This window comes from Chinchilla lanigera, unplaced genomic scaffold, assembly GCF_000276665.1.
Source record: "Chinchilla lanigera isolate Chin_1 unplaced genomic scaffold, ChiLan1.0 scaffold00040, whole genome shotgun sequence".
NCBI lineage: Eukaryota > Metazoa > Chordata > Mammalia > Rodentia > Chinchillidae > Chinchilla > Chinchilla lanigera.
This window is the reverse complement of record NW_004955441.1, coordinates 11,088,315-11,106,928: the sequence shown is the minus strand read 5'-3', so window position 1 is coordinate 11,106,928 and position 18,614 is coordinate 11,088,315. Positions and strand designations below refer to the sequence as shown.

At 36.5% G+C, this 18,614-nt stretch overlaps 1 protein-coding gene across 1 annotated transcript in view; it reads left to right on the top strand.

The window, feature by feature from the left end:
• Positions 1–18,614, top strand: part of Lrpprc (leucine-rich pentatricopeptide repeat containing) — a 104,056-nt gene that overhangs the window by 10,037 nt on the left and 75,405 nt on the right. Inside the window, exons 2-11 of the mRNA XM_013517542.1 lie at positions 2,100–2,311; positions 4,259–4,381; positions 8,654–8,775; positions 8,888–8,946; positions 9,728–9,814; positions 10,824–10,950; positions 11,447–11,591; positions 11,906–12,051; positions 12,354–12,459; positions 12,542–12,649. Coding sequence (XP_013372996.1) covers positions 2,100–2,311; positions 4,259–4,381; positions 8,654–8,775; positions 8,888–8,946; positions 9,728–9,814; positions 10,824–10,950; positions 11,447–11,591; positions 11,906–12,051; positions 12,354–12,459; positions 12,542–12,649 — 1,235 coding nt within the window. The remainder of the gene's footprint in view (positions 1–2,099; positions 2,312–4,258; positions 4,382–8,653; positions 8,776–8,887; positions 8,947–9,727; positions 9,815–10,823; positions 10,951–11,446; positions 11,592–11,905; positions 12,052–12,353; positions 12,460–12,541; positions 12,650–18,614) is intronic.

The following is an 18,614-nucleotide window of genomic DNA, read 5'->3' as shown; positions in this document are numbered from 1 at the left end:
ATTTGTCTTGTGACTTTTTTTTTTTTTCTGGTCTTTTTGAGACAGGGTCTCACTCTGCAGTTCAGGCTGGCCTTGAGCTCACTTTGTAGCCCAGGCTGGTCTCGAACTCAGAGCGATCCTCCTGCCTCAGCCTCCTGAGTGTTGGGATTACAGGTGTGTGCCACCACGCCGGGCTTGTCTTATGACATTTTAAGACTGTATTTTAGGCTGTGTGTGGTGGCACACACCTGTAATCAGCACTGTGGAAAGCTGAGGTAGCAGGATTGCAAGTTTGAGCCCAGCCTGGGCAATTTAGCAGTGTAATAAGAGCCTGGCTCAGTAAAGGGCTGGGGATGTAGATCAGTTTGAAAGTCCTAGGTGCAATCCCCTCCTCTGTGTGTGTGTGTGTGTGTGTGTGTGTGTGTGTGTGTGTGTGTGAGAGAGAGAGAGAGAGAGAGAGAATGCATTAAAGAGCTGTATTTAGCAAAAACTTTTATTTTTGTGCTCTTTAACATTTACCACATTTGCACTGTTGAAAATCTGGCAGGTATACTTTACTACCACTTTGTAATTTCTGTATTACTCAGCTTTTGTTTTTGAGCAGTATGATTGCACACTCAACATATTATCCTGGGTGATATAAAATGCCATTATTCTGTGTTTGCCCGACACTAACAAGGGCATAGTTTAGTAACAATTGATACAGTAACGAAGAAATGACCATAGGAACCTTTGGGAAGGTTATGAATCTTACGTAGTCTGTAGGTAGTGATCTAGCACTTTTAATTTTTATTTGTTTTTCTGGTCCAGAGTCCAGCTTCTTACCCCCTGTACCATACTACCTTTTACTTTCTTGTGATTTTTTTTGAGACAGGGTCTTGCTATGTAGTTCAGGCTGGCCTTGAACTCACCGTGTAGCCCATGCTGGCCTCAGACTTGAGGCAATCCTCTTGCCTCAGCCTCCCAGGTGCTGGGATTATAGGCATGCACCACCATGCCTGGCTCTAGCACTTTATTCAGCTCATTTCATAAGTCTTAATTAATTACTAACAGTGTGCCAATCATTACTTTTATAAAGATAGGGCATTGTGTACTGGGGATATAGCTTAGTAGAAGAGCATTTGACTAGTACATACAAGGCCATAGAATCCCCAGCAGCACCCCCAAAGTTTTATTTAGACAGTGTCCTGATTTTTCCCATTGTTTTCCATTTATTTGTATAGGTGGAATTACTGATAGAGTGGTTGTGATTTCCTCCAAATCGCAATGGTAGATCATCTAGTCTAGTATCTGTTGTTTATATCACCTTGTGGCAAAACCTCTGGTACGGTGTGTCCTTTAATGCAACTTCATAAGTTATCATTTACCCTTTGACTGGTTTTCCAGGATAGGAAAGGAGTAACTTTTTTGTATGTGTGCTGGGGAGTAAACCCAGAGCTTTGTGTAGGCTAAGCACACACTGTCCTATTGAGCTCTGCCCATAATCCCTGGAGTTTTATTTGAAAACATTTAGTTACTATATACTTAGTATATAATATTTAAGTGTACTTATTGGCTGCTTTAATTATTTGAAGTAAATGTATGCATTTTTTTAGACAGATTGGAAGGATTTAGGCCTGAATGATCATGTGAAGAAACTATATAATTTTAAGCTTATAAAGAATGTTATTTCAAGTTAAATAAACTTACTTAAAATTTAAACTTATAATAACCTTATACTCAGAATTTGGGGTATATTTTAAATCTTTTGTCTCATTTATGGAAGCAAGAAGAACTTTGTAATATAAGTTGCTTCATTTTTCTCTACTAACCCATTTTGGTTAAGGGCGATTTGAAACACACCATATTAGTAGCTTAGTTTGAAGAGATTATGTGCCGAAGGTTATCAAGGTGCTGTTAACTACTCAGGGAATTCAGTGTGTATACAGTTTATGTGTGTGATCTCATCTAAAGCAAAAGTCAAATCTTTCTTTCCTACTGGTTCATACTCACCTATTTCTGATACCACATGTGATTTTAGGTACTTAGTAATTCATTCACAGTTTTGATAAATTTTGCTCAAAAAGATGACCCAGATAGATAGCAATTGACTTAAGTCTAATCATGTTTCCTTTTTTTAGAGAGCTACTGAACCAAGCCAGGCTGTATGCCATTGTTGCTGAAGAAAAGAATGATTTTCTAGATGAGAACACTTCTAGGAGGAACACTTCGTCTAGGAGGCATCCTGGTCAATTTGATTGGGCACTAATGACATTTGATAATTCTGTCCGAAAAACTGGCCGTATTACAAAGCGGCTTTTGCAAAAAGTCTTTGATAGAACGTGTCACTCAGGTATTTGAAAATTTTCTGTTCATAAAATTAAGCTTTTTAAAAAGTTGGAGTTATTTGTTTGTCTGTTTGTGTTTTGAGATAGAGTCTTGCTGTATAACCCAGGCTGGTCTTGAACTCATTATGGAGCCCAGGCTGGCTTTGAACTCAAAGTGACGATCTCCTCCCTCAGTCTCCCATGTGCTGGGATTACAGGCATGCCCCACCAATCTTGGTTTAAATTAAAAGTATTTTTAAGGAGCAAAGGTTGTAGAATACATTGTTCGTTACTTTCAATTTTGTGAACTATGATGATGATGATAGTTACAACATAATTACAACTGTGATCGCCCTATCTGTGCAACTCATCTACCAATCAGCAAATAAGTTTTATTTTCTTCCATAGATTATAGAGAAAGCCGGGCATGGTGGTGCACGCCTGTAATCACAGAACTTGGGAGGCTGAGGCAGGAGGATTGTTGTGAGTTCGAGACCAGCCTGGGCTACAAAGTAAGCTCAAGGCCAGCCTGAATTGCACAGCGAGACTCTGTCTCAAAAAGACCAAAAATAAATAAATAAATAAAATGAGAAAGAGTTGCTTTCAGTGGTCAGTTGTTTTGGAAGATCCTAATTTTTCATGTCTTCCTTTGTATAATGTCATCTTTCCCTAAAATGATCATGTAAGAAAGGATTTTGAGAAAGACCGATGATCATTATTTTCCTTTTATTTTCAGTTAGCTACTAAAATCAATTTGATTCATTCTTGCCTTTGGTAATCCGATGGAAACTTGGAAACTTCACTGCACAACCCCTCCCCCCGCCCGCTAGTCAGCGTGCAATTACACATAATTTTGCATGGAGTTTGTTTTTTTTTTGCATGCAGTTTTAAGAAGCATTTGTAAGGCTTCCTGAAGCCTATTCATGGATATCAGTCACATTATGAAGCATAGATATAAAATTTGATGATGAGGGGGATATCAAAGAAATAAGAATTATAACTACAATTATGTACATTTAAGGACATTTTTGTCACTTCGGTTTGAGTTGCTCACCTCTCACTGCAGCTAATACTAGAACATTTTTATCACCCCAGAAATAAACCCTTGTACCTTTAACGGTCCCCACTTCCGACACCCCAGCCTTAATCAACCACTAGCGTATTTTCTGTCCCTGAGCTTTGCCTATTTTGGATATTTCATATAAATGGAACCATAAATAAGTGTTTTTGTCTGAAAGCTTTGAGGGACATGTAGGTAAAGGTTGTACATATAGGAAGAAGGAAGGTTTTATATATATATAAAATCTCCCTTTTTTTTTTTGTTTTTTTTTTTCTGGTACCAGAAATCGAACTCATGACCTTGCGCTTGCCAGGCAGGCGCTATGCCATTGAGCTAAATCCCCAGCCCCTGAAGGAAGGTTATATTATTTTGTAATTGATTATAAACCTAAATTTGAGACTTAAAAGTTTTAATTTTACTGCTTTGTGTCTTTTTTTTTTTTTTTTTTTCCTGGTCTTTTTGAGACAGGGTCTCACTATGCAGTTCAGGCTGGCCTTGAGCTCACTTTGTAGCCCAGGCTGGTCTCGAACTCACAATGATCCTCCTGCCTCAGCCTCCCGAGTGCTGTGATTACCGCCACCACACCCGGTTTTGTGTCATTTTTATATGGTACTGGAAACTTAGTCTTTGAATTACAATAAGCACTGCTTATAAATTAGGCTTTCTGTTTTTGTATTTAGTAGTCATGCAGATTACATAGATTTTATAACCTTGGATTTCTTAGGAAAACAGACCAATATTAAAAATGTAACTGGTAAGGATAAGAGTTTTCTAATGTATGGAGGCTCTCAATGTTATCTTTGGTGAGAGCCAGAAGGTTTTTGTATATTGATAAATTTCAGTTTCAAATTTGATACTTATCTGTATGGTATTGGTATCACATTAAATGTTATTCGTTCATATTTTTCCATAGGTAACCCAGGTAGTAATCAAGCCTTGCTTCTGCTGCGCAGCTGTGGTTCCCTCTTGCCTGAAATAAGTCTTAAAGAGAGAACAGATTTTGTTCATGAAATATGGAACAAACTTCAGAAATTGGGTATGATGGGGTGTGTGATGTATGTGAAAGGTGTAGATATTTTTTCCTTCTGTAAAAGAATATTTCTTTACATAAATACTATAATTCAGTTTTATGGGAGGGCTATTTAGTTTATAATTTGTTGGTAATGTTTTATTTGGTGAGTTATAGTGACATCTAGGGGTGTTAAGAATAAAATAATTTTTTTGTTACAGGTATTACAACCTTGGTAAGTGAAAAATAAAGAGTAAAGTAGAAAGGTATTTGGTCTATCAAAGTAAAAATTGCTCATACAATTTGATCAAGCAGTTCCATTTGTTAGAGTTTAGGTACATATAAACTCACATGTGCAAAAGAGCATTTTTTGTAACTTGTTTGTAATACCAAAAAATTAGAATGAACACTGATGTCTCTCTTGGGGGATTAAATAAGTTATGGAGCATTCATAATAGAGTACTGTGCAACTCAAAATGTGAAGAATCTCTTCATGTACTGATGAATGGGTATTCTTCAAAATAAAAAGGTGAAGAACAATGTATATAGTATGATACCATTGTGAAAGCAGTATTGTTTGCTTGTATGCACATGCATATAATAGTAACGTAGTTCTAGGATGATAAACATTGCATACAATTTTTATACTTTTTCAACTTTGAACCATATGAACATAGTACATGTTCAAAAATTAATTTAAGAAGACCTTTTGATGAAATTCAGTATTCATTGCCTAACTTTAAAAAACCTTAAAGACTAGACAGATGCTTCTTCGCCATGTTAAAATCTAAAACTACTGCCGAGTGTGGTGGCACACACCTGTAATCCCAGCATTTAAGAGGCTGAGGCAGGAGGATCATTGTGAGTTCGAGGCCAGCCTGGGCTACAAAGTGATCTCAAGGCCAGCCTGAACTGCATAGCAGAAGCTTGTCTCAAAAAAAAAAAAAAAAAAAAAAAAAAAAAAAGTATTAATATTAAGGCAGGTCCATATTTTATTTATACTTATAAATATGCAAAGATATTCTTATTATAGGTATAAGATGTAAGATCTTGCTGAGGAGAACTACATAGTAACAGCTTGCATTTTTAAGTGACAGTCACATTTTTCTTGAACTGAACTGTAAAATACTAACCTAATTAATGTATCTGTAGAAATAATTTTTTTTTCCCGGTTCTGGGAATCGAACTCACAACCTTGTGCTTGCCGGGCAGGCGGTGTGCCGCTGAGCTAAATCCCCAGCCCCAATATAGAAATACTTTTGAAAGCTCTGAGTTAATAGAAAAATGACAGATGAATTTCATTGTGGGCAGACACAAAGTGGTAAATATAGGAGAGAAAAATTATACCAGTAGCGTAGGTTTCTAGGTGAGAAACCTAGCTTTCTCCGTAGATAGTAATAGTTCAGACCATCCTTTCAAAGTTGAGCAAAGTAAGTCTAGGATAAACTGGGCAACGTGCTACAGACCTATAATCTGTAATCTCAGCACTCTGGAGGCTAAGTCGGGGATCACTGAGTTTGAGACCACCTGGGCTGTGTAGTGAATTTAAGACCAGTCTGCATAAACAAACCAATAAAAATAAGTCTAGGATAAATGCAAATGAAGGATAACTTACAACATTTTTGCATGAAGAAATTGAAGAATATATCAAAACATTAAAAGTAATGGACAAACTGTGTGTGGTGGCGCACACCTGTAATCGCAGCACTTCTGTAATCCCAGCACTTGGGAGGCTGAGGCAGGAGGATTGTTGTGAGTTTGAGACTAGCCTGGGCTACAAAGTAAGCTCAAGGCCAGCCTGAACCACATAGTGCAATCCTGTCTCAAAAAGACCAAAAAAACAAAAAACAAAAACAACCAAGAAAAAAAGGAAAAAAAAAGTAATGAAGAACAGAGCCAGGACCATATTAAAGTCTGAGGACATGAGATAAAATATATAAGGCAAGGTGATTTGGTTATTAGGTAGGCTGTTTTAGGTTTATATTCCTAAAAGTTGGAGTTTCTACTTTAAATTTTAGATAGTTCTAAACTTTGTTAATTCATGCTACAGAAATAATTAAAAGATTTGTTATTATCTTTTTTAAGACTCATGAAATTAACTAGACATATATATAGCACATAGTTACATAATAAGTAAATATAGGAATAAAGATTTTACTGAAGTTCATGAAAACATTTTGGCACATGTGGAATTATGCCTTGTACCAACATGTCAGGGAAGTTGATCTCTCGTAAGCATTGGGTTGGTCACTGATCTTAACTAAAGTATGCATGAAAAGCCAAAGTAGGTGCTACTTAGCTGGGTGTTTAGCAGTTTCCTTAGCTTCTGGAACAAATCAAGAGTGCATTCCCTCATAAGATTATATAATTTCCTGCAACGTTGGAGCTGTGGCCAACCATTGTTAGAGTTCAGCTTGAGTGGATGATTTTCTAAAAGAAAATTTCAGACATTCTATGAAAATCTTGTTGCATGTAAGAGATACTTACTAGTACATGGTTCCCTGTATGGCTCTATAAAAAATTTTACAGTGGTCAGTAATTGGGCTTTCAAGGCTCATCCTGCTGATGTTCCTGTCTGTGATCACTGGGAAAAATGGAGTCAGTATTCCTGTGTAAGATGGGGACAATATAGTACCTGCCTGAAAGCTGTTGTGAAGGGTGAGCTTTTACACGTGGAGTGTGGTGCGCAGTGCCTGAAACATACTACAGGGGTGATAGAAAAACAGTGAATGTTTAAGTGAATTTATTATAGTAAAAGACATTGTCATTAACCTTCCTCATAATCCACCCCCTCACTTAGAATGACTTATCCTTTTGTTCTTGCCACTTTCTGAAGCAGCTCTAGAAATCCTCTTGTGTGAGTGTTTTTATGATGTGTGATCAAAAGTATAGTGACTACTGTTGCGAGGTGCCATCCATCAGAATGCGAGCTCGTAAAAATACTACATTGTGTCCTCAACTGCCTTATTCACCGGATCTGGCACCATGCAACTTCTGGCTCTTTCTCAAAGTCAAAATGTAGGTAAATGTTTTAGAATCTCTTCAGCACATTGAGGCAGCCACGACAGTGCAACTAAAGACATTCACAAAAGAGGACGTACAGAACTGCTTCAGAAAGCGGCAAGAAAATGGGCTAAGTGTGTTTGAATTAAGGGGAAGCATTTTGAGGGGGGTTAATGTCAATATATGTCTTTCACTATAATACCTTTTATTTATTTATTTATTTTATTTTTTTATTTTATTTTACTTTGAGACAGAGTCTCAGTATGCAGCTCAGGCTGGCCTTGAAGTCACTTTGTAGCCCAGGCTGGTCTCGAACTTGCAGCGATCCTCCTGCCTCAGTTTCTTGAGTGCTGGGATTACAGGCGTGCGCCACCATACCCGGCTGTAATACCTTTTTATTTTTATTTTTTTTGTACGGGGAATTTTACTCAGGACCTTGTGCTTGCCAACCAAGCAGGGCACTGTGCCACTGAGCTATATCCCTGGCCTGTAATACATTTTTAAAATTTAAATACACACTGTGTTTTTTGATTTATACCTGAGTATTCTACATATCTGTTAAGATGAAAACACGTATTAATTTAATAGAACAAGTCTCTTCTGCCTAGTATCTCTAAACTGACACCAGCCAATGATGGTAGACCTCTGTGGTCATAGGCAAATGGATAAGGACATGAAATTAAATTCATGAGAACTTACGGAAACATGTTAGTCTAGATAGATATGATTATGGTGTCACACCTGAGTGGTAGCCTTAATTGATGTGGCCCTCTAGGCTTTGTGGACACAGGGAAGATAAGGGGCATAGGCATAGAAATTGGTAAAGTTGGCAGACTAGTGCTCAGCAACTAAGGTGGAATGAGTCAAACAAAACCATTGAGTGGCTTGGTAAGAAAATAAGAAAAATTGCCAACAAAGTGCTACTTGTTTTAAAGAACTGTATGTCACAGTCCACATGTGACATGGTAAGGGCTGCTTTATATAGGAAAATCTTTCAGTCACTTAAATATAGAAGTATTGTTAACATTCTACCAGGAAGAAAGCACCGTGTGCCTTGTAACCAAGAGATCTGTTCAATATCTGAACAGGCAGTTACAGGTAAACTGTACAGTAATTCAGTTATTATGTCTTACATCTTAAGTTGCTCTGTTCTGGTAGGATATTTGTATGTGTTAAGATAAATGGGTGAAGTGCTATAGTAAAATTTTAGAAATTTAGGTACACACTACTTCAGTTGTGGTAAAGGATATGATTTTAAATGTTGGTCTAAAAATCTGATTGAAATTTCATTTGTAGGTACTGTGTATGATGTGAGTCACTACAATGCTTTACTTAAAGTCTATCTTCAAAATAGATACGAATTTTCACCTACTGATTTCCTGGCGAAAATGGAGGAAGCAAACGTTCAGCCAAATCGAGTACGTAGATACTACTGTGTATATCCAGTTTTCAAATCTCTCCCAACATGCTTTTTTAAAAACTCACAAAAAATACTAAAAAGAAAAATTAACCAACCCATTTCATTGGCAGGTGACCTATCAGAGACTGATTGCTGCTTACTGTAATGTAGGAGACATTGAAGGTGCCAGGTATGGAGCAGTACTTGTAGGTGTATATGCAAACAAATTTGTAAGTTTTGTAAAGCTAGACTATATATATTTTGCTTATTTTTAAAGTGTCTTCTTAATAAGGGTAATTATTTCAGAAGTATTTAATGTAGCAAATTTGGTAATGTGAGTTAGATAAAAATGTAAAATTATAGCATAAGAGGATAAGCCAGGTAAAAATTGCTGTTTTAATGAAAAACATTGCTGTTTATTGGAGCAGGGCTTTGAAATTCTTGAGATACTAAAGGTGGCTTCTCATCTGTTTAAAATTTTTTTCTAAGGGCAATGTTTTTAGCCATTTCAACAGTTCATTTATAAAACTGAGAATACTCAATTTGTCTCACTGATTCATACAATCAGTTGCAACCTTTCTCTGCTTCTGTGCAGTTTACTGGCACTTTTGGATTGAAGGCTTTGAGCTAAGGGATAGATTGAAATGTACAATTTTATTTTTAAATAAATGTCTTAATAAACCATGCTTTTTAAAGGTTTAATATTTAATTAATAATGCAGAGCAAATTGCTTTTTAAAGACTACCTAAGAAAGACTACCTACTAAGACTGCCTACTCTAAGAAGAGCCCTTCAACATTACTGATGCTTCAAAGAGTAGGGTTTCATGGAAAGGGGATCAGTTCCTATTTTGTAGTTTTTAAAACAAGCGTGTGTTGTTATAATGAATAAGCATAACTCTAGGGCTGATTTATACATCTGAAAGATGCTTTTGGTATACTTCTAAGGAATGTCATTTCTCTTTTTTTGCAGCAAGATTCTTGAATTTATGAAAACTAAGGACCTTCCAGTTACAGAGGCAGTATTCAGTGCTCTTATAACAGGGCATGCAAAAGCTGGGTAATATTCCACCTAAGATTTTGGTTCTTGACCAAGGTTTTAAGCTTTAAAAATTATAGAAAATTCAAATAACTTTTTATCTGCACTTCAAAATAGATCTGGAGTGTGAGCTAGAATATACTGGTATTTTAATAATTTGCTCTTGTTTGTACAAAACTTGTATTTGAAATCAGTTTAAAAAATTGGCCTTAAATTGGCTATAGTGGCCCACATCTGTAATCCTAACAGTTTGGGAGGCTAAACCAGGTGGATTTCAAGTTCTAGCCCAGCATGGGCAACTTTGTGATTTAGTGAATCCCTTTCTCAGAATAACAATTAAAAGACATGGGGATGTAGTTCACTTCCAAGGCCCTCGATCCAATTATGAGTACTGAGAAAGGAAAAAAATTCAGCTTGATCTGAAATAAAATATTTTTATTTTATTTTTCGTGAGGAATTTGCCAAATGTTATTCTTAAATAAGGTCAATGGATCTGAGTCATAACATTTAATATAATAAGGTAGTGTACAATATTTAATGTCTAAGTAGCGTATCATTTATTGGGGGAGGAAAATTACATATAAAAATTTCAGATGTTAGTGATGGGGATTCTGCTCAGTGGTGTACAATGCTTGTCTAATATGCTTGTGGCTCTTGGTTTAATCCCTAGCGTTGAAAAAAATATACTCAGGTCTTTTTGATCTTTATTCAGATTATTAAATCAGTTTAATGACTGCTTTTGTGTGGAATAATAATTCAAGTACTTAAAATTGTTGATTTAGAAAAACCCGATAACTTATTTGTTTTGTTGTTTGAGACAGGGACTCGCTGTGCAGTTCAGGCTGGCCTTGAGCTCACTGTGTAGCCCAGGCTGGCCTCATACTCAGTGATCCTTCTGCCTCAGCCTCCCAAGTGCTGGGCTTGCAGGAGTGTGGCACCACACCTAACTGCTAATGCATTTTATCATGAATAATTTTATCGTGTTGGTAGTATTGTAGTAATCTACTTTGTTTTTTTAATTAACTTGTAGAGATATGGAGAATGCAGAAAATATTCTCACAGTAATGAGAGAGGCTGGAATTGAGCCTGGTCCAGACACATACCTAGCCTTATTGAACGCATATGCTGAGAAGGGTGACATTGATCATGTAAAGCAGGTATGACTTTCGTCACATAAATAAAATCATTCTTATAAACTTGTGTTCTACGTTAAGCAGAAAAGCGCACTACTGTTTTTAGAGCTGTCTCATTATATTGAGTAGTACTTAAGGCAAATTCTTTGTGTGGTACCTTGATACTGATGTGTGACAGTTATTACTGAAATAAAATATTTCCTTTTTAATAAAAGTACTGGGAGGTACAACTTTTTTAAAAGGGAAGGGGACAGAGATAGAGAGGGGAGGGAGAGGAGGGGAAAGAGATGAGAAAAGAATGAAGCTGTGCTGTGTAGGTAGACCAACTCCCCACGAGGAGTGTGATCCTAGTGTACTACAAACATGGACTAATTAAAAAATGCTGAAAATAAAATAAAAAAGTTCTAAATCTTTTGGTGCTGTTCGTTACTAAGTTTTTGAATATTGACAATTTATTTAGCTTTAATAATTACAGAAACATTGGTTTCTAACTTTTGTTCTAATTTCTGCAACTGTGTAGACCCTGGAGAAGGCGCAGAATTCTGATCTGTACCTCACGGACCGTGATTTATTGCAACTTATCTTTAGCTTCAGTAAAGCTGGTTATCCTCAGTATGTCTCAGAAATTTTAGAAAAACTTACCTATGAAAGAAGGTATATTCCAGGTATTTAAAATTTTTTTTGATTTATATCATTTCTATACAAATATGAATTGCTGTTTCTTACATGGTATAAGAGCATACCCTAACAATAGTAGGTAGTGGTCAGTGAATCTAAGTTTTTTAGAAGTTGGCTTACTAAGCTGAAAAATACGAGTTGATAAGGGCATGGGGATGTTTTTATTTGAAAGTGTTTTATTGTTAGTTAGGCAGACATATCCTTTTGGTATTTGCAATTCCTAATTTGCTCTTTAGTAACGATTGCCATGTGAAAATACTGCTCAATTTAATAACAAAAGATGTCATTGTTTTCTTTGCAGATGCAATAAACCTCATTTTGCTTTTAGTCACTGAAAAATTGGAAGATACAGCATTGCAAGTTTTATTAGCATGTCCTGTATCAAAGGAAGAGAATCAGAATGACTTTGGGAATTTCTTTTTACGACATTGTGTGACCATGAATACGGTATCCTGTCTAGTTTTTCTTTGTATATGGTGTAATTGGCAATAAAATAAGATTGTTTAAAAATATGAAATGTTACCAGATTAGACTAATTGTAAGTATTATATGAATGTGTATTTGTGTTGCAAGATTTTTCAGATTAGACTAATTGTAAGTATTATATGAATGTGTATTTGTGTTGCAAGATTTTTGAGTACAAAAAGGATAAGAGGTTCAAAATTTTCATCTCCAAAGTGGTAGAATATTTCAGGAGGTCCAGTGGAGGATATTTGCCAGTGTAATCAATACAAGTTTCTTTTCCTCAGCCTGTAGAGAAACTGACAGACTACTGTAAGAAGTTAAAGGAAGCCCAGATGCATAGTTCTCCTTTGCAGTTAACACTCTACTATGCTTTACAAGCCAATAAAGCCGGTACTGTATTGCTTTAATTTAAACAAACGTGGATGTGTTTTGCTGAGGTTATCTGGCTAATATTTTGTGTTACCTCTTCCAGATTTGGCAACAGCTCTAATGAAGGCTTTGAAAGAAGAAGGTTTTCCTGTCAGAATTCACTATTTCTGGCCTTTGCTAGTTGGACAGCAGAAGGAAAGAAATGTTCAAGGTTAGGTTTTGCTGTGTTTTGATGTATAATGGTTCAGAGAGCCATGCAGGAGTTCGTGTGTTCCTTGGATTGAGTTCTTTGGGCAAGTGTACTTACTCATGAGTATTAGATCTTGCGTGAGTGTGACATGGTGTTAAATCATAGTGAAGTATTTTGTAAACATTTAAATAGATTTCTTTCATCTTAATTTTGTTAATATTATTTCATTTTTGATTTTGGTATTCAAACTTGTGGGTCTAGTTTTAAACAGTAGTACATTATTTTAAAAACTCCTTAGTGTTTAAAATTGCTTTGTCTAACCTTAAGAAAGTTATATGTAATCTGGTTCATGAAAACAAAGTGTGACCATTTTCTTTGTGGACCAGTTTCTTCTTAACTGAGCTTAGTTACAATAATAGGAAAAACAAGAAAACTTTTACTGCAAAATGAGTGCTCATGACCTGACAGCCTACTGATTGAAGAACAGAAATGTTCAATCTTTCAGGTACTTAAGTACGTTGAAGCATTTAGCATACTTTTCCTTGTACACAGGGGATGTCTATAGGATATGAATAAGAATTGAACAAATACTAAATTTTAGAGTACAGTATCTAATTCCTTGGTTTGCATTATTGGTAATTCAGAAAGAGTAGTCTCATAAAAAGGTGCTTTTAAGAGAAGTACTTCCCCCCTTGGGGAAACAAAAAATGGTCTTTTTCATTTTATCTCACAGTATAATGCGCTTTGGAATGAGATGCAGAGTTGTTAGTGTGACATTGGGTGACAAACAGAATGCACAAACAACAAAAAAAGTGCTTTTAGCAGACTTTCATATTGCAATTTTATTTTAAATATATAGCTGTCTTCTGGTTTAAAGGAAATAGTGAAACAAGTATTCCCTAATTGTTTCTGGCTATAAAAGTCTCTAAATCCTTTTTAGAAAAATCTTTATGAAAACAATATGCTAGTTGATTAACTCTTTGTCTATCCTCTAGTTCTGAAAGCTGCAAGAGGTAACCTTCAGCCCAGTGTTTTTGAAGCACAGAAAGTTTACATCGTTCTATCAAATTCTTTGTGCATAGTAGCATTGTTTACTTTACACAAGTGTGAAAATAACTTTTGGTGCTCTGTTGAAATGTTTATCAGGTAAATTTGCTTTGCTCAACCATATCATGGTATCCAGATTTGAATTGGCTACTATATTATTACTACTAAGTAAACATAAAAGAATTTAGGTTATTTCCATAGTTACTAGTTGAACTAGCAGAAAATGGGCTTTATCTTGAATCCATCTTTCTTAGAATCTAAGAATTTAGATTTCAGAGTTACCTTGTCGAAAGCACACATTATATTAATGACAGAACTGAGGACTGTAGAGGGGTTCAGTGACTGACCTTAGGTTCTTCTTTTTTTTTGGTCTTTTTGAGACAGGGTCTTGCTATGCAGTGCAGACTGGCCTTGAGCTCTTTTTGTAGTTCAGGCTGACCTTGAACTAGTAATGATCCTCAGCCTCCCCAGTGCTGTGATTACAGGTGTGCGCCACCATGCCTGGCAGTGACTGACCTTAGGTTCTGCAGTCTAGCTGTCAGTTGTGCTGGAATAGGATGGAGGATTTCTGTCTTGTTTAAATATTTTTTTATACCATTGTACCTTTATAGTAGATTTGTGTAAATATTACGCTGTATTTATTTTATAAAAATTCTTAGCTAGCCTTGAGAAGTGAGGTACCACTTTTTATGTTAAGAACATTTTAGGGGTTTTTTTGTTCGTTTGTTTTTTTCGTTTTTTTTCCCGGTACTGGGAATTGAACTCACGACCTTGCGCTTGCTTGCCAGGCAGGAGCTGTGCTGCTGAGCGAAATCCCCAGCCCAAGAACATTTTAAAAAGAGTTACTGAATTGTTTACTCAATGAAAATTTTACCTGGAAAAATACAGAAGGTTGTGCTTTGTTGAAAAATAATGACTTGAGAGTACAAGAGATTGTCAGTTGTTTTATAGTTTTAAAAAACCTTATGTTCTCCTAGAGGGGATCCTGCAAATAGTGAAATATGTATTCTGTGATTTTTCATGAAAAAGGGAATGGTTATAGGTAGTTTCTATACTTTAACATTCTTTTTTAGTATAGTGGACTTAATCTTTGTCCAGTGAAAGTCATCTATCAATTGTTAGAAATAACAGAAAAGATAATGATTGAAGTGATGGAGGATGTGCAAGAATATTTAATAAAAAATACATAAAATGCTTGGGGAAATCAAAGAAAGATATTTAGGGTCAGATAAAATTAAACTCATAATTTTCCACAATAGGATGATCAAATTTCTGTTAAATTTTTCTGGTTGCAGATTTAGCCATCATCTGCCTCTAAGTAAGATTCTTAGAATGACTTGTTCATGGTTCATCTTACTAGTGTTTTGCTCTGTGGCACAAATGAAAAAGTCACCTGCAGTTTAGGTCTCCTTGAACTCACTATACAGCCTAGGCTAACCTGAAATGGAGGGTGGTCTCCTGCCTCAGGCTCCCGAGTGCCAGGGTTACATGCATGCACCACCACACCCATGTAAGTCACCATTTAGAATAATGCATTTTCAGCAAGTTGAATAAACAAGAGTAGCCAAGAATGAGGAGGGATCTACAGCCTTTAGTATAGTTAGCAGACAAAAATGAGAATATGAAAAGAGAACCATACATAAAGAAGGACTGATCTGAAAGCCTAAATGCCATTTGCATGAAGTGGTAAAATAGAAGCAACTTATTTATCTAAAAGAAACTTCATCTCCTGATAAAGTGAGTGGAGTGGGTAGAGTGTGCAGGTCATAGGGAGCAGACGGTCACAGTTGGTAGAAGTTGTCAGGTAGATCTCTGTCAACAGCTGAAACTGTTTTAAAGCTTACACACTTCCTTTTCTGGAGTCTTTCCTCCAGACTTACAAACTTCTTCATGGTACATTGAAATATTTTCATTAGATTGTTTAAGACTTCTAGAGTTCACAGAGGTTTGGAATCCCATTTTTAACCTAAGTTCATACTATTTTTATCTTCTGCTTTAGAAAGAAATACACTTTTTAATGACAGTTTACCAGCTTAGGTCAGTCACCTTTTCCTTTATTCACAAATGTTTCCATCCTTTCGTCTGATCCTACAGTAGTTTGTGAAGTTACCAGAGGAAGCCTGAGGAAAGGACTGACTATCTGAGCCAAGGGTGTGGTTGAGCCCAGGCTTCTTAAGTCTGCTATAGCTTCTGTGAGAAATTTGTCTGTCTGTCCGTCCGTCTGTCCGTCTGTTCCTCCATCCATCCATCCCTCTAGCCATCTAGCCATCTATCTAGCCATCTATCTTATCTATCTATCTATCTATCTATCTGTCTGTCTGTCTGTCTATCTATCTATCTATCTGTCTGTCTATCTATGTTTCTATTTATCTCTTTGTGAGGCAGGATCTCCCATGCAGTTCAGGCTGGCCTGGAGCTCACTTTGTAGCCCAGGCTGGTCTTGAACTCGCAAGGATCCTCCTGCCTCAGCCTCCTGACTGCTGGGGTGTACACCACCATGCCTAGTGTGAGAAATTTAAGTATCTTAAAAATTTCAGCAACACGGACCACATGAGTACGATGTACTCTTCCCCTGATAAAATTTTTGAAAGAGTGAAGAATTGAATGAAATTTATTTAAGGCATAGATGATGGAATGAAGTATTAGAGGAATAAGAATCTTTTATCTGCAAAAAATTTGACCTGTTTTCAGACCTTAGAAAATCCGTCATATAAGGAACTATTAAAAATTTCAAGGACGTGGGGCAGTGTTAACTGTGGTTCCCATGCTGTAGTTAAGTTTCCAGGACTTACTCATTACCGCACGTTTATATTCTTTGACGAATGTATTTTTTTCCTTTAGACCCCAGTCCTTGTAATACACACTTTGTTCCCTCCAACTGAGTTCAACATGTTTTTAGATTCCACATGTGAGAGCACGTTGTGCAGTCACGTGTTACTTCATGTTGAGAATATGTTCTGAGAAATGTGTTGCTTCATATTTTCATCGTTGTTCAAAGATTATCGAGTTTTACTTACAAAAATCCAGCCAACTACAGATGTAGGCTAAATGTTACAGCCTTCTGCTCCTAGGCTGTGAACCTGTACAGCATGACAGTACTGAACCCTTCAGGCAGTTGCAGCACAGTAAGTACAGAATCTCCAGGTGATAGGAATTCTTCAGCTCCATTATAACGCTATGGAACCACCACTGTAGAATCGGTCATTGACGGAAAAATCATTAAACTGTGCATGACTCCAAGGTGTCTGTGTGGGACTGACTTCCTTTAGTGTAATTACTTCAGCTTTACCCGTGTTGCTGCCAATTGTGAGACTTCTTTTTAAAGGCCGTGTGTTATTATATGTGTACATATACTATACATATGTTTTCCTTTTTCTTCCTCTCGTGCGGAGGATTGAGCCCAGGGCCTCTGCGTGCGGAGGAAGCCCTTTGCCACTGAGCTGCATTCTTGGCCCTGTGGTGTTTTCTTTTCCCATCTGTTACTGTTACCTTACCTTGGCTACTGTGAATCATGATGCAGTACACATGGATTTTTTTTTTTGAGGTATTTTATTTTTTTGAGATAGCATTTTTATCTCCTTTGGGTACTTAGCCAAAAGTAGGATTGTTGGGTCACATAGTAGGTTTTTTTTCTTCTTTCTGAGACAGTCTTACTATGCAGTTCAGGCTAGTCTTGAACTCACAATGATGCTCCTGCCTCAGCCTCCACAAAGTGCTGGGATTACAGGTGTGAGGCATCACACCCGGCTTAAAACATTTTTCTGTGTGTTTGGGGAATTGAATTCAGGGCCTTGCGTTGGCCAGGCAGGAGCAGGAGCATATGCTGCTCAGCCGTTTAACCTGCCACATAGTAGTAAGTTTTTGAGAACTTGTATAATGTTTTCCATAAGGCCAAACCAATTCACATCTCTACCAGTGGGGTGCTAAGATTCCCTTCAGCATTTTTTGCTTTTTAATAAATGTCATTTTCGGGTTTCGTTTGTTTGTTTTTGGTGGTGCTGGGGGCCAAAAGGTGGATCTTGTGCATGCTAGGCAGGTACTTTAAGGCTGAGCTTCATCCCCAAAGCAGTAGCGGCTGTTCTGACAGGCGTGAGATGTAACGCATTAGGTTTCGATTTTTATTTTGCTGAGGATTAGTGATGTTGAGCATTTCTTTGTAAACCCATTGCCAGTTGTGTGTTTTCTTTAAAGATGGGTATTCAGGTTGTTTGCCCACTTGACAATTTTTTTCTTTTTTTGTGCTATTGAGTTGTATAATTTCCTTAAATGTATTGGATATATATACTTAGCAGATACATAGTTTGCAAATAGTTTCTCCCACTCTATAGTTGCCTTTTCATTTTGTTGTTTCTTTTGCCTCCTGAAGCTTTTAGTTTGTTGTAATCTGACTTTATTTTTTCTTTTGTTGCCTGTGCTTCACTATTATATTTAAAAAATCATTGGTAAGATCAGTGTTTTCTTCTAGGAATTTTTGGGCTTCTTTTATAGATTATAATTTAGAAGAAGTCCAATGCGCTATCCCTTATGCAACAGAGCCACACTTGTATATTATAATTTAAATCCTATTTCATTTTGAATTGACCTTTGTGTGTGATGTTTGATAAGGGTCCTGTTTCATTTTTTTGCATGTGAATATTCAGTTTTCCCAGCACCATTTATTGAAGAGATTGTTCTTCATTGTATTCTTGATACCTTTGTCAGAAATTACTTAACTGTATGTACTTGTGTTCCGGGTTCTCTGTTCTGTTCATTGATCTGTTTGTTTTTATGTAATATTAGGTAATTTTACATAGGTTGAATTTATCACAGTTAAAATATTCTATCCATAATCTGAATTTTATCTATAAAAATGTGCAGATGTTTAATAATGTTGATAGACTTACCTGTATCTTTCTGTACTCAGTGGGCATTTATAATCAGTTATTTGTTCTGTAGTGCT